Below are 15,150 nucleotides of genomic sequence, written 5' to 3'. Positions count from 1 at the left end.
CAGAATCCTCTGTAGCCCTAATGTCAGCCAGGGTGCAAGGAAGAGAGGGTCTGGGAATATGAAATTCACAACCTGCGACAAAAGCAAGCCTTGAAAGATACTACACTGCACAGTAATTTAAATAATCTTTTAGGGAAAACAGGAGACAGTTGGGATTTTATTTGTCACTCCTCTCCACATAATGATTTAAATTTAGAAAATAAGCCCACTATAAAATAGGGCATAGAAAAATAAGGGCAAGCATTTCTCTGTCAGTGGAGAACACAGGTGAACTTGCAGCAGAAATAAAAAGGGCCTGATCTATCAGCTATGAAGAGGACAACTATTTGGGGATGGTGGATTCTGGACGATGAGCTGCTCTGCAGCCATGCTCTGCCCCACTCTGAAAGATCCAGCATGCTCATGGCCAGCCCTGGGTGCCAGCAGCAGCAGCAGATCCTGCAGCAAACACAGAATCACAGAATGATGAGGTTGGAAGAGACCTCTAAGATCATGGAGTCCAACCTATGCTCTAACACCTCACCTGGACTATAGCACCAAGTGCCATGGCCAGTCTTTTATTAAACACATCCAGAGATGGTGATTCTACCACCTCCCTGGGAAGAGCATTCCAGTACTTTATTATTCTTTTAGTGAAGAATTTTTACCTAATATCTAACCTATACCTTCCCTGATGTAGCTGGAGCCTGTGCCCTCTGGTTCTGTCAGAGACCAACCCCACCTGTCTGCAGCCTCCCTTCAGGAAGGTGGAGAGAGCAATGAGGTCACCTCTGAGCCTCCTCTTCTCCAGGCTAAAGACCCCCAGCTCCCTCAGTGGCTCCTCACAGGGTTTGTGTTCCCAGCCCCTCTCCAGCCTCGTTGCCTCCTCTGGATGTGCTCCAGCATCTCAATGTCCTTCCCAGCCTGAGGGGCCAGAGCTGGACACAGCACTCGAGGTGCAGCCTCACCAGTGCCAGTACAGGGGCAGAGTGACCTCCCTGCTCCTGCTGGCCACACCATTCCTGACCCAGGCCAGGAGCCATTGGCCTTCTTGGCCACCTGGGCACTCTGCTGGCTCCTGTCCAGCCGGCTGTGGAGCAGCACCCCCAGGTCCCTTTCTGCCTGGGCACTGTCCAGCCACTCTGTCCCCAGCCTGGGACGTTGTAGGGGATTGTTGTGCCAAATGTAGAACTGGGCACTTGGACTCATTCAACTTCATGCTCTTGGACTCTGCCCATCCATCCAACAGATCTAAGTCTCTCTGCAGAGCTTTCCTTCCTTCCAATAGATCAACACAAGCTCCCAGGGCTGGGGGAACCTCCAGCTTTATCGAGGTTCTGAGCAGGCTTTATGGCCAACTCTTCAGGAGATAAATAAAATGACTGCAATGCCAGGTACCTAAACTTTATTGTTTGGAACTCAAACTTGCTGTTTTCTGCTCCAACCACTTGGTACTGTTCCAGGAACATTACTGGGTGCAAGATTATCCTATCCTAACTTTTTGTCTGAAAAAGGCAGCAAAATAAAAACCATTAAATGGGGTCTAGTCTCATTTACCACAGGACAGAATTCGTTTGACTTCAGTATTTTAAATGCACACATGTTCCCTGTTTTATTTTATGTCATCTTAACTTGCTGGATTTTTTTAACATATTGGTTAAAAAAATTTTAACATTTAAATTTAATTTTTTAACTTTTTTTTTTTTTTTTAGTTAACATATTGGTTTATATTGTGGTGGGCCTGGCAGTGCTGGATTAATGGCTGAAGTTGATAATCCAGCCTAAACAAATCCATAATTCAGTCACAGCTTCCTCCTAATTAAAAACAAACACACAGATATACAGGTATACAGACCCACCACTGGTGAGGCTACACCAGGAGAGAGATCACTGGAAGTAGCTCATTGGAAAAAAACAGAACAAAACCAAAACTTCAGCTACGGCACACCACCTAAAAAACTGAAACCTTCATGGCCCACACCAAAACTGAAAGGAAATGGGTAAGGCTTGAATTTCCACACCCCAGCAACCAAGTTGTGCCTTCTGAAGGAGCTGCCATGAGGTGTGCATGCATGCAGCCTCTTCTGCACTGCTCTGATGCTCGCTCACAGCACAGGGAAGAGCTCAGAGCCACTCTCAGGCCCTCTGCAAGCAGGAACAACCTCCTCAATGCCATAAAACTGCAGCTGCACGTGCCAAGTATGAGTCAAACCACTGGAAACAAGAAGTCATTGCTCCAAGGACCAAAACTCACAGCTTGCTGGAAAATCCACTCCTAGGGACTCAGGAAATTGTGAATTATGCAGGGAATGATTTCCCCATGCAGGACAGGGGGGACTGCCCACCCAGCACCAGGCTGGGCTCTGCCTTCCCAGCAGCAGCTTCCCAAGCTCCCTGCCCCCAGAGATGCTCTGAATTCATTCTGAGATCTTTTAAAGGCATGTCCCTGCCTCACTGTACTTCTGCTGGGCCTAAAAGCATTTATTTTCTCAAGCTGCATCGTGGCATGTCACAGAATTCAAAAGCAAGCTGTTCAAGTGTTCCTTTGACAGGGAGACACGCCAGCCCTCCATTTCTGAATTTTTCCATGTTAGGTAACTGACTCCAAAATTAAGCCACCTCTAGGAGCTCAAGATCAGAAATGTAAACTTAAAATGACTATGCCAACACTGAGTGCAAAAAAAAATTAACATCCACAACCAGCACTTGCTCACTTCTGAAATAAACTTCTTGCACCACTAAACTTCTTGCATCAAGCATAAGCAAGCTGCATATAAAAATTTAACATATAACACAGACATCTACATTCACATTGTTTACAGGGCTTTCCTTCTGCTTATTTGCCAAAAAAAAAAAAAAATCCAGCAAGGGTTTGCAAAAGAAAAGTCAGATGTGTGATAGGTGCAGGCTCCCTCATCACTGCTGCCAGGAAGAGCAGCCTCATCCTGCCACTGGGAGAAAACCAGGAGCCAAAATTTCTCCAGTGGGATTTGCAGTGTGGGGCCTGCAGACTCAGTTGTTAACTCTCTGTTTGGAAATCCACCCTCTAGAAGTTGTTTCACAGGACAGATTGTGCCTCACCCTTCAAGCACTAAATAAAAGCAAGAATCTGCTCCAGTTCTGCAAGAATCACTCCACAACAATATCCCTACTGCCCTGGTATTTCAAAAAGCAGAAATTCACAAGTTTCCAGAGACAGCACAACATCCTGATTGCAATGTATTTCCATCTCTTTTGTCAAACTGCTTCACAGCAGATTTTCCTGGGTGAGCACAAGGTACTGTGGCAGGAGCCCTTGCTGCACACAGCATTCCTGGCCACATCCCGTCACACTTCTCCCAAAAGGTTTTTGGGAGACACACACACACACACACACTTTTGTGTGCTGTACATAAACTTGGAAGTGCAACTCAGCCGTGTCTCAGTGTGACTGACCACAAAATGAACCCTACAGCCAACACCAGAGTCAGATCATGCAATGAAAATTTCCTTTTTTAGTGCTTAGCTACCGAGTGGGGCCTTACAGATAAAGTGTTTGTGACCTGAAGGCTCCTCTGCAGCACAAAAGGACACCAACACACAGGAACACCAAAAAACTTCTCTTGCCTCCCTCTCAGGGTTTGGCAACAGCAGCCAGGCTGACTCCACAAGGTGTTTAAACAGCACATTTTCATCAATGAAAATCTTCCTCAGTCTTATTTCTGCACCAAAGGTGAACAAATACCCCCTTCCTCCTCTGCCTGCCCACTGGTGGATCCATAAGCACATAACTCATGGCAGGTATTTCAGCAGATACAAACAGCTTGCTTGCTGGGGTTTGGAAACCCAAGCCTTCCCCATTTATTCTCAGTTTTGGTGTGGGCCATGAAGGTTGCAGTTTTTAGGTGGTGTGCTGTAGCTTAAGTTTTGTGTGGTTGTTCTTAATTAGGAAGAATGGATTTGTTGAGGCTGGATTATCAACTCCAGCCATTCATCTAGCACTGCCAGGCTCACCACAATATAAACCAGTATGTTAAATGCTAAAGATATTAAAAAAATGCAGCAAATTAAGATGACACTAAGCCAGCTCCCTGTCCTGGCTGCCCCTGTGACCCTCCACTGGTGAGGCTACACCAGGAGAGAGATCACTGGAAGCAGCTCACTGAAAAACAAAACCAAAACAATACAAAACTCCCACTGAACAAAAACCCCACCCCACTAGAAGGACATTCGTACCCTGGACTGTTCTCAGGGGTCTCTGTGGTCCTGGCTGACCCCAAGATGTGTCAGAGTCTCTTTTTTCAGCTCTGCTACTGCAGGAGGAGTCAGGATTCTTCTGTTCTGGTTCTCAAGGTTGTTTATTTGCTGTTATCTATAACATTCTTTCCCTGACTGCTGAGGTCTGTCCAGCAGGTCAGCCAGTGGCACTCTGACTGCCTTCAGGGCAGAGTTGTCTTTTTATACTAAAAACTCCCAGTACTTTATTTACAATTATTTTCTAACACTTATCACTTATGTTAGACAGTCTGTCTCTACTTTAAACCAATCTAAAAGTGCCACCATCCCTCAGAAGATGGAGGCTAGGAAGAAGGAGAAAGAAGGACAAGGCACACCCAAATTCCTCCATCTTGGGACTACGAGTCCCATTCTAAAAACCCCAAAATTCCACTTTTCACTCTGTGACAAACTAACTATCATTCTACTTCAACTTTCGTGGCTTGTAAATCCTCATATAAGGTTGGTAATTTTTTCCATGGGTCAAAATCAAAGGCACAGGGGGGGTCTTGGGCTCTGTGCCAAGGACTCTGAGCCCCCTGGCAGGGGCTGGAGCCATCCAGGACAGGCAGAGGGATGTCCTGGGTTCTGACACACTGTCTCAGTGTCCATCCAGCAGCCCCCAAAGGCTCTGCCAGCTCTGCAGGGGCAGGCAGGAGCAGCAGGTGCAGCCCTGAAGCCTCTCCTTGTAGCAGGGATGTCCCCCCTGAGTAACTGCAGGGACTGATGGATTGGTTTGGATGGGCACAAACCGCTCTGGCAGCCTGGTCCCCCAGCACAGGAGGGGTTAATCCCCACCTGAAACCACACCTGGCTTCTGTCTTAGGGCAGGGTGATGTGCCAAGACAGTAATAACAGGGCAATGGTGACAAAAATAAATTATTTTAAACCTGTCCTACATTTATTATAATAATAATAATAATATTGGCACTTTTACAGCATTAGCCTTCCAGGGATGTCAGGCCATTTTTTTAAAAGGTAGGTTGGTATTACTCCTTTTTACAATGACAAAAAGAAAGGTCAGAAATTTAATCAAATTTTCAAGAGTGCTTAGCACATGATGACTGCACTGTATAAACTCAATACAAGGGGCCTAAATTTGAATTTTAATTACAAAACTGAGCCTTACACCACCACTGTATGAACACTCCAAGTACGCTCCACACTCCAGCATCCCAAATAAGTGCAGCTTCTTTAAAAAGTTGTTTTCATTTTAAACCTAAAATTTAAGTTTAGAACTTAGGTGCTGCTTAGATTTTTGCACAAGTAACTTTGAACAGTGTAAAAATCAGTGAGATGGCAGAGATCTTCACTCACACAGACCTCCACAGGCACCAGTAAGAGTTTTCTTAGTGACTAAACCTGCACCAAGGTGAGCTGAGCATGAGCCAGGACCCCAGGAAAAAATCCCTGGCTTAAGTGCACTCATTCAAAGCACTCCTCTTCCCACAACTTAAATGTCACTTGATTGTTTCACAGACTATTTTTAATATATTTATAATAAATACACACTTATTATAATATATATTATATACATATATAATAATATAAATATATATGTATTTATAATAAATAATATTAAATAATAAATTTTACAATAAATAAATTTTATACTAGATATATTTATAATAAATATGTAATTCTATATTTATTTACTTAATAATAAATAAATATTTATTTATTTGGAAAAATCAGTAGTGAAAAGAAACCTGAATGGTTATAAGCTGTGTATGTTTTTGTAAATATATATATATACACATAATATATATATATAAAAATATATATATATCATACATATATAAAATACACATATTTAAGATATATATATCTTCTATATATAAAATATATATATATTATATATATATATATATATATATATATATATATATATATATATATATATTTTATATATATATTCTATATATATTTTATATATATATATATAGTGTTATTAATGGCCAGACCAACAATTTCCAGCAAAACCACACCAATCCTATCACATCAGTAGCAGCTGAAACAGCCCTGCCCAGTCAGTCACACAGGTACAGCTGACTGCTGTCAGACTGAATCTCTTTTTCTCTCAACCAAAAACATTACAAGTACCAGCTCCACTTTTCTGTAAATGTCAAATGAGTTCATATTTTGCTAATGCCAAATATCACACACCTTACAAGGAACAAAAATCCAGGCTGCTGCAAATCAAGTCCATGATTTCCCACTAATCTCAGGGGGAGTTTATAAAGCCCTTTAAATGCAGGATGGTTTCCCCAAGAAAAGAAAAGGAAAATAAAAAAACAACAAACCAAGATCCTCTCTTGTCAAGGTCAGTAGTCTAAAAAGATTCTAACAATGTAAGGTTTCATCACAGCTGAAAGTTTTTCCTTCTAGGATCAAACAGTGGTTTTATTTTTTTATTATTATATTCTGATTTTAAAGCAAAATTTTAACCTAATTTCTGATTTTAAGGAAGTTGTAGTGTTAAAGTTTAAAATTATTTAAAATTCTGTCACTGTACCTTACATTGAAGTTTCTGTTTTTTATATATATAAATATGTAAGTATAAATATATATATGTATATATGTATAGATATATATATCTATATATACATTTATATATATATATTTACACACAGACATTTCTGTACTTTATTCAACCAGCCATATATTTCTGCCAATATAAAACTATGCTTATACTCTTTAAAATAAGAATATTCACATGGGGGATTGCTGTAGTGCAGAAAAGGCAGTAAAATTATATAGTTACAGATTGAAAAATGTATCTCCAGGTATGAATAAACTTATTTAGAGGACTTCTGCTCTGGCACAGAAACCCCTATTTTTCTCACTCCCCTATTATTGAATTTAAACCCTAACAAAGTGTGAACATGCAGTCAAAGTATCCTAAAAAAAAAGAAGCCACCACTACTCCAAAAGGCTCAGCCTACAGCTATTTTATTATTTCATCTTCACAAATCTCCCTCATCCTCAGCAGACAGGCTGTCCAAAGGTGTATTTTCCATAATAGAAACACCAGGTTTATTTCACTCTTGACTTTTTTTTCCCCCCCTTGCAATTAAATGGGGTGTTGTACCTAAACAGGAAGATTTTTCTGTCTGGTTAAAAATTAAGGAAGGAGTTTTTCATTTGGATTTGTCCTCAGGCTGCATCCTGGTACTGTTGGTACCACTGCTAGCAGCCTCATACAGAATATTTAAAAGTCTCAATGTGCTTAAAAGCTGGTTTAGTTTAAAAAATAAACAAACAAACACCCAAAAACCCCCTCAAACATACTCTTATACACCTAAGGAGCAAGAAGCACTTCCCTCTTTAAATCACAATGCTTGCCAAAAAATTTGAAAGTATGAAAACTTTCAAAATAATAATAATAATCAACACAAAGCACAGAGAAGCATATTACAGGTGTTATAATATTAATCACTGTATTATAGCTATTTATAGCTATATTTTTAGCTATTTTTTATTATTTTACAGCTGCCCTTGAAAACAGGGAACTGAAGTGATGCTGTAAATTAAAACTAACAGAAAGTAAACACTAACTGGACAAAGCAATCAAATACAAGCACTTTGTAACAGTCTAAGTAACTAAAAGTTACAGTCCAAATGTAAGTCACAATCTGACTGTAACTAAGTAACTGAAACCTGGGGGTGGGAGCATGGCTTCAGGACGACAAAATAATATTTAAGATTACATCCCTTTATGCAAAACAATTGTGCAGCAAAAATTGCCTTTAGAATACCTGTTCAAACATTTATTAGTAGAGAAATGAAATGGAATTAAATTAAATGAAATTAAATGGTTGGACAAACTGATTCAAAAGTTACACAGACAAACCTGCTATTGCTGCTGGCCCAAGCAAAGGGAGCTGTAATAAATTCTCTGTTTTTAACTGACACTATGCTTAAACAAATTGACTAAGGAGTATAAAAAATACATGTAAAGATAAGAGAACTCTATCCCAGCTGCCTGAACTACATGAAAGGCACAAAACAGAAGTGGGAGAAGGAGCCCAGGACATGTGAAGTGGCAAAGTTGTGCCTTACTCACCAGATTGATGCTGGTGATATTCCATGGGTTCTCCTCTACTCTGTAAAATCAGAGTTAGGCCCAGAGGTTACAGGACCTTGCAAATGGCTCAGTGTAGGCCAAGAAACCAGTTCTCACCTTTGCACAGCATATCCATGCAGAAATTACTTCTAAAACCACTATTTCCTTTAGCAAAGAACGCTGCCTTCAAGCTGCACCCAGCTCCTGATTGATGTCCTGCAGCAGCAGATTGCCCTGCTGTTCACATACATGGCACAAAACTCAGCCCCCACGGTGCTCCACTCATTTCTCTTCATCCCATGATTTTTAAAATAAATTTTTCGCTAGAGAATAAAGCCTCTTCAAACTCCCTCTTAGGAAAAAAAAAAAAAAAAAAAAAAAAACCAAGAAGAAAAAGAAACCAACAAACCACACAGATGCATTACTTTAAAAGACAGCAACAAAGAAAAGCAGACTGTAAAACCAAATCAAATCAATCCTGGCAGCTGCGGCAATGTAGCACTAACAGAGCCAGAACAGGGTAAAAAGATGATGGTTTCTTTGTTAATACTGCTTTTACCAATTTTCTGTTAAGATTTCTCACTTGATGACAACCTCTTTCAGATGAACACACAAAACTTCCATTACAATGCATTAAGAAGCCAAATAAAGGCTCCATCTGAGGCTACCACATGATCCAGTCTCCCCCCCCAGTAATAATTCTGTTTCTCACATCACACAAACCCTCAGCACACCCAGATCTTCCCTTCCTTGCTGGCCTCTGCCCACCTGGTGAAGGATCCCCTCTGTCCTTTCTCAACAAGTTGTCTAAAATCTGTCATTTGCTATCCAGGCCTGCACCTGAACTCAGCTCCTGCACTGGAACATTTCTGTCTCTGCCTCCTCTGGCAATCTGAGACTGACTCATTGCCAGTTTTTCAAATTTTCATCTCCCTTTCATGTGCCACACCCTCCGCTGAACCAGAATTTCTGATTTTAAGAAAGTTGTAATATTTAAGTTTAAAAATATTTAAAATTCTGTCGGTACTTTGAAGTTTCAGTGTTTATTTCAACCACAGGGTTTTTCCAAACAAGTATCTTTCACGACATCCATCAAGTTAATATCATTTTACACTATCCCTTAGAGGAGTGCCTGGATGTTTGTGAGGTTTTTAAACAAAGCATGAGCAATTTTTACAGTGTTGAACACCACACTTAGTCCTAAATTCAGCTCCCGCTGAAATCAATAGCCATAGGAAGGGGTTCTTTAAAACTGCTTTCTGATTTTCTTTTGTTTGCTTTGAATTCCTTCTCTAAACAAGATTTGTACTTAACGCCAGTCAGAAGCCCAGCCTGAAGTGCAAAACACGCAACAGAAATTTGCTGGCAAAAGGTCTGAAAAGTGAATTGAGACGCGGAAATGTTTCTAAAAATCAAAGTTACATCATCATCGTGGTAGTAACAAATCAAATGTAGTTAATGGGAAGTTTTCCACCTTGAAAAGCGAATTACCACAGACACTCGTCAGCATCCTTCCTAAAGTTGCCTTTAGGAACATTGTAACCACACGAAATCCTATTAGAAGGTGCTGAACTCCTACATTGTCACTCTTCCGGCAGGCTTCTACATAACAAAAATGCAATGAAGTACCATACAACTTTCCCCCCTTATTATGCAAAATCCTTATCAAATTCAATACTGTGACATGGTTCAAAATCCTGCCTGACAATGGCTCGCAGGATGTCCAGGGATGTCGGCTTTGTTTTAGTTTCACGTGCTTTTCAGTCTATTAATGCTAAGGGAAAAAAAAAAAAAAAGAACCTTCGCATAAATAACCGATAAAGATCAAAACCCCACTGAACAATGGGAAGGAAATTCAGACTTGGAACCGGTGCTTTGCTGAGCGAGCAGCCCTTTGTGCCTAGGTGCCGACCCTGGGTGCCACAGCAGCCAGCAAGAAGGAGGTGAGGGAAGGAGGAACCTCCATCTCCCCTCTCTCCACGGTGTTCCCTGAGCTCGGGCCAGGGCTGGACTTTGCAGGGAGGTGCTGGAAGGGTTCGCAGCTCCCCGGAGGAGCCGCGGGGCAGCCCCGGCTCCTTTGTGCGGCAGGTTGCGGGTGGAATGTGGAATGCGGCACACGTTCCGCTCGCAACCGCCAGGACAAAGGATTCACTGATCGGGGGGGACAATTAGTCCCAATTAGGCCTATTTCGCAGCTGAGTGTAAGCGCTGGGGGAAGGGAGCTTAAATCTTACAGCAACGGGTCCCTCAGGCGAGTGAAAGCGACATCAGTGAGGTGACAAGCTTGAGTCACCCCGAGGTGGTGGCACCTCCATCCAGGAGAGGATGGAGCGCAGCTGGCACACAGCGGGTCAAAAACCCGCTAACCATTCTGCCTCTCAGCTCCCAAGGCCATTTCCCAGTTCTCCAGCCCCTCGCGGAGCAGCGGTGCCGGTGTCAGGGATACTCACATGTGCACGTGGGGAGGCTGGAAGCGGCTCTGGTTGATGTTGTAGTGCGTGAACGCCTGCGTTGGGTTGGAGCTGTACTCATCCACCGTTATGGTAACTTTGCCTTGTGAAGGAATTCCATGAGCCATCCTTCCTCCTTATGGACATGAGCAGCTCACAGCTTCCCAAGGCCAGGGGCAGGGCAGGGCATTGTGCTCCGGGCAGATCCCGACTCCCAGCAGCTCCGCATCAACTCCGTGACCTCTGCCAGGAGAGACAGACAGCGCACGCTGCCGTGAGCCACGAGATGTAAACACACACTGACCTACTGCTCCCAAGCTCTCCCGAGTTCCATTCAGATCTGAGATCTTTTTCTATATTCCTGATGTACCCATCACCCCTCTCCACGCATTACTATTCACTTTGTTTTGTTGGGTTTTTTTAATTACCTCATCATCCAACTCCATCATCATTAGACACATCCAAAGGATGAATGCTTAAAGTAAGGGTTTATCTTCAGGGGGTGGGGGAAGGGGGAATAAAGTATCTGCGTTGAAAGCTCCAGTTAAATACTCCCCATTTTGTATCCTTGATTTTAATTACATCTCCTGTACATCTCCTGCCATTTTTCCTGTTAATGGCAACCACGAAAAACTCGCAAGCGGACCCAGCTTCCTGAAGGACAAAAGACTTTCCACAAATATGCACACTTGTTTTCCAGCCACTGCTGTGGCTTTGGTACACAAACAGCTGAGAAACTTAGAAGAAACTGATGTAAAGAACACGTTACAATTGCACAGCCAAAGGCACACCCAAATACCTTTGAATCGAGGTGTCCGAGTGCCCAGAGAAAGGCGAGTATCGAGGCAACGTTAACAAAATATCCGTATTATAGCATTGAAACTGGTTTGGACTCACTGTTAGCAGACAGCAATGATTTATCTGACTTTAGCGTGATTTCACGCATAAACATTTCTGCCTAAAATGAAAGAAGCAGGCTCTTCCCTCTCTCTGCATCCCTGTCTTTGGCTTCTTCAGAGTTCTTACACATACTTTGAGCTAGAGCTGGATGTGTACTGTGCTATCAGCACAACCCAACAGCCAGAACCTCCCAAACGCGCCCCGCTGAGCTTCCCGCGCAAAATCCGAGCTTGGATTTCTGCGGTCGGTAACTGAGGACACCTCAGGTTATTACATAAAAAAGCTGCCCTCCTTTCTGAGGGCATCTGTGGAAATGGGTCAGCCCATGGTCGAAGGGTACTTCCAAGATGAGCAGCTCTGTAAAAGCCCCGTTTAGAGGCAGGTCCTCAGCTGGGACACGCTGTGCCAGCTGCAAGGACTTGGGTGAAATCACCACTCTCTGAAATTCCTCCCTTCAGCTGCCACCTGCAAGAGTGGACTTCCCCTATCTGGAGAGCATTTTGCAAAAGTAAATCCTTGCTTACTGGGAAGACAAAGAGATGGGAAAGAGAAGAGCCCTGAGCATCCAACCAAGCAATTTTTCCAGTGCAATTTCCCTGGGCTTCTCTAGCTCCCACATAGAAATGTGCTTGCCATGTGTAACGCTGAGCATTTGAAATCTTTGATTTGTATTCAAAATATATTTTTAATACAAAGACTAATTTCCAGTTTGGCAAGAGGCTCGATGAAAAAGCTCTGCAAATGGCAGATGGCCTGCTATAGGCCATTTATTTTACTATTTTACCACCTCAGGCCTATGTAGGCTTCCATATGTTGGTTGGGTTGAGACATTCTGCAGCCTTCATTCTAGTAACTGGATTCTAACCTTCATCCTCCTTAGCATTGGAAGGGAAAAAAAAAGCAAAAGGAAAAAATGAAAAGGGAAAAAAAAATATGATGAAGATGAAAAGAAAAGGAAAAGCAGCAATTTCAAAACTGTCACTAGAGATGGTAGAGCACTGTAACTGTGGTCACAGCCTGGTTCTCCCCTGTGAGACCTGGTGGACCTCTCTCATGAGAGCAAGGTTTCAGCAGCCAAAACCAGCAAGGGTGAGCTTTGCTGGAACACATCTTTGCCCTGCTAGATGCGGTGGAAGATGCTGCAAGAACTGCTCACACAACGTAGTGGTTACCACGCCAAGTTTGCAGCTGTTTCCTGAATTTCCTTTACAATTATATTTCAGTGTTGTTTTGCATAACAGTAAAACACAACACCTGCTTCAAACTGCGGTCCCATTCCAAGCGCTGCAGTTCTTTTGAGATAGAAACTAGGAAGAGTGAGCAACAGCAGAGCAGCATAATTGCCCTGCACTGAGAAGTAAATACAAATGAAAACATCTTCCTGCCACAGAAATGACTGTCATTAACAAGACAGGCCATCAGAGCGCCCAGAAAAAAAAAATACAGAGTTTTTCTTTTACACTGCAAGAACTTTAGAGCCTTCATATGTTAAGAAGTAGTGTGAAAATTACATACATAATGTTATTTTTTTCCGCAATTAAAAGCAACAATATGAAACAATGCATTAAACCAACAACAAAAATATGCTTGGGCTTTCAAAAAAGCTAAATGACACTGCTTTCAACAACCCAGCATAAGAAAGGTCAGAACATTAAATTTCATATTATAGTTCACTCATGGAAGAAAAATCTAATTTGTTCATAAGAATGAATTATACATAAAGATAATAGGCATTTTTTACAATGTTTGTAACAGTCCATGTTACAGAAAGAAATTACAACTAACTGGCATAAAACAAATGACAAGAGGACACTTAAAAAGCTGCATTAAATACTTTCAAGTTGACTCTCAGATTATAAGTGTATAAGCCGCAATTGCTTCCCATTGTTCTAATCTTTAATCTTAAAAATAAATCTGTACTTAAATTGAGACAAAGCTGAACAAAGCATCCTTTTAAAATGAAATTCAACAACAAATGCCAGATTGGGGGTAAAAAAAAAAATATGTATATAATTTGAAGGTGGCTTCTGTATCAATTCTCTTAATTTCATTTTCTACTCCATAGAGTACTACAGCTCAACTATCAGAAGTATCTAAGTATTACCTTCTTTACTGTGAACGTCTCTGAAGAAAAGAGAAGAAAGAAGCTGAACACTTCAAAACTTTAAAACGAACATATCTTAGGCCCAAAATTAAAAAAAAAGACATTAAAAGAGACTTCTTCGAATCGCTACCATTCTTCTTTCTCCAACTATGAGCACTACTTGAAGGTTACACACGGGAGATGAGTACGAAAAAATAAAAGTTGGATTATCTTCTCATCTATCAAGGAAAAAACAACGTGTAATATCTTCTGCGCCTTTCGAGGCAGTTTTAAGTAAGAACGCCAATATTAAAACCCCAAATGATGCTTTTTCAGCACGTTGCCTTTTCCCAGCTACAGGCTGTTATCCTTTCGCAGCGTGTATCTGTAGCAAGACAGGAGATGTGCCATTGTACGCTCTGCCCAGCCTTACAGGTATAAACCGGCGCTTTTTCGGAACGGGGCTGGCCCAAAGGCGAGCTCAGCTAATTGTAAACCCTGTCAAAAAACTGCCACGAAATCTGCCCAGCTCAGTCCATTTCAATGCAGCCTTACATCGCCCAGAGAGCCACTCACACGAGCCCTGCCTGTGCACACCAAGGCACGCGAAAAAACCATTTCCCCAAATAAAATATTTACGCCTTCCTCATCTGAATTTCAAAAATTCGCCTCTAGCTGGGCTCGGGCTGTGGCACAAAACGCTGAAAGGCAGGAGCTGGGAAGGGTTAACCCCGTGTCAACACCTTCTGGTGCTCCGTGCGCTATCCCGGCGCTGTTCCACCGACACGGCACGCTGCACCCACCGGGGCCGCGCCTCGGCCCCCGGAGCCCCCGGCGCTCCCGGAGCGCTCCCGGCTCCCCGAGATGCTGCGCTGCAGTTTGCCCACAACTCCGCGCTCCCGCTCCCCCCCGGGCCCGGCGGAGGCTCCGCACCCCGGCTCTCCCCCGCCCCGTTCCCCCCGGTACCTGGGCCCCCGGCCGCTCCCCACCTCCGGCTCCCGGGCCGCCCCGGCCGCGGCCCCGCGGGGCGCCGGGCTCGCCCCCCGGTGATTGATGGCTCCGGGTGGCCAATGGCTCCGGCGCGGCCCCGTCCCGGCGTGTGCCGCCGCAGCCCCCGCCCCGCGCCCCCTGCCCCCGCCCCGCGGCACCGGGGGGCATCGCTGCCCCGTCTGCGCCCTACGTGCCGCGCCGCACAAAGTTCGCCTGGCCCCCGTCCCCGCGGTGCCACGCACCCCAAGGGCTGCGGGGGGAGGATGCTCGGCTCGGGGGAGGGATGCCATGAACTCCTCAGCAGCCGCGGGCGAGCGGGGGGTGATGCCCGCCGCTTTTTATTGCGGCCCCGCCGAGCCCCGCGCCGCGGCCCCAACCCCTCCGAAGGCTCCAAGTGTCTGAGGCCTCCGGGATCAGGGTTTCAGAGC

The 15,150-nt window shown here is 43.6% G+C and overlaps 1 protein-coding gene across 4 annotated transcripts in view; it reads right to left on the bottom strand.

Annotated features, from left to right (window-relative positions):
- Positions 1 to 15,150, bottom strand: part of MPPED2 (metallophosphoesterase domain containing 2) — a 118,141-nt gene that overhangs the window by 101,653 nt on the left and 1,338 nt on the right. For 2 of the 4 annotated variants that reach the window (XM_036384601.2, XM_036384598.2), the window contains exon 2: positions 10,750 to 10,992. In XM_036384601.2, coding sequence (XP_036240494.1) covers positions 10,750 to 10,877 — 128 coding nt within the window. In that variant the 5' untranslated portion in view covers positions 10,878 to 10,992. Of the gene's footprint in view, positions 1 to 10,749; positions 10,993 to 13,753; positions 14,544 to 14,698; positions 14,761 to 15,150 lie in introns of those variants that run through there. The other 2 variants (XM_054515259.1, XM_036384600.2) reach the window with 2 other exon arrangements.

This window comes from Molothrus ater, chromosome 6 (assembly GCF_012460135.2).
Source record: "Molothrus ater isolate BHLD 08-10-18 breed brown headed cowbird chromosome 6, BPBGC_Mater_1.1, whole genome shotgun sequence".
Classification (NCBI taxonomy): domain Eukaryota; kingdom Metazoa; phylum Chordata; class Aves; order Passeriformes; family Icteridae; genus Molothrus; species Molothrus ater.
Note: the sequence above shows the minus strand (reverse complement) of the source record. Positions and strands in the feature narration are given on the sequence as shown.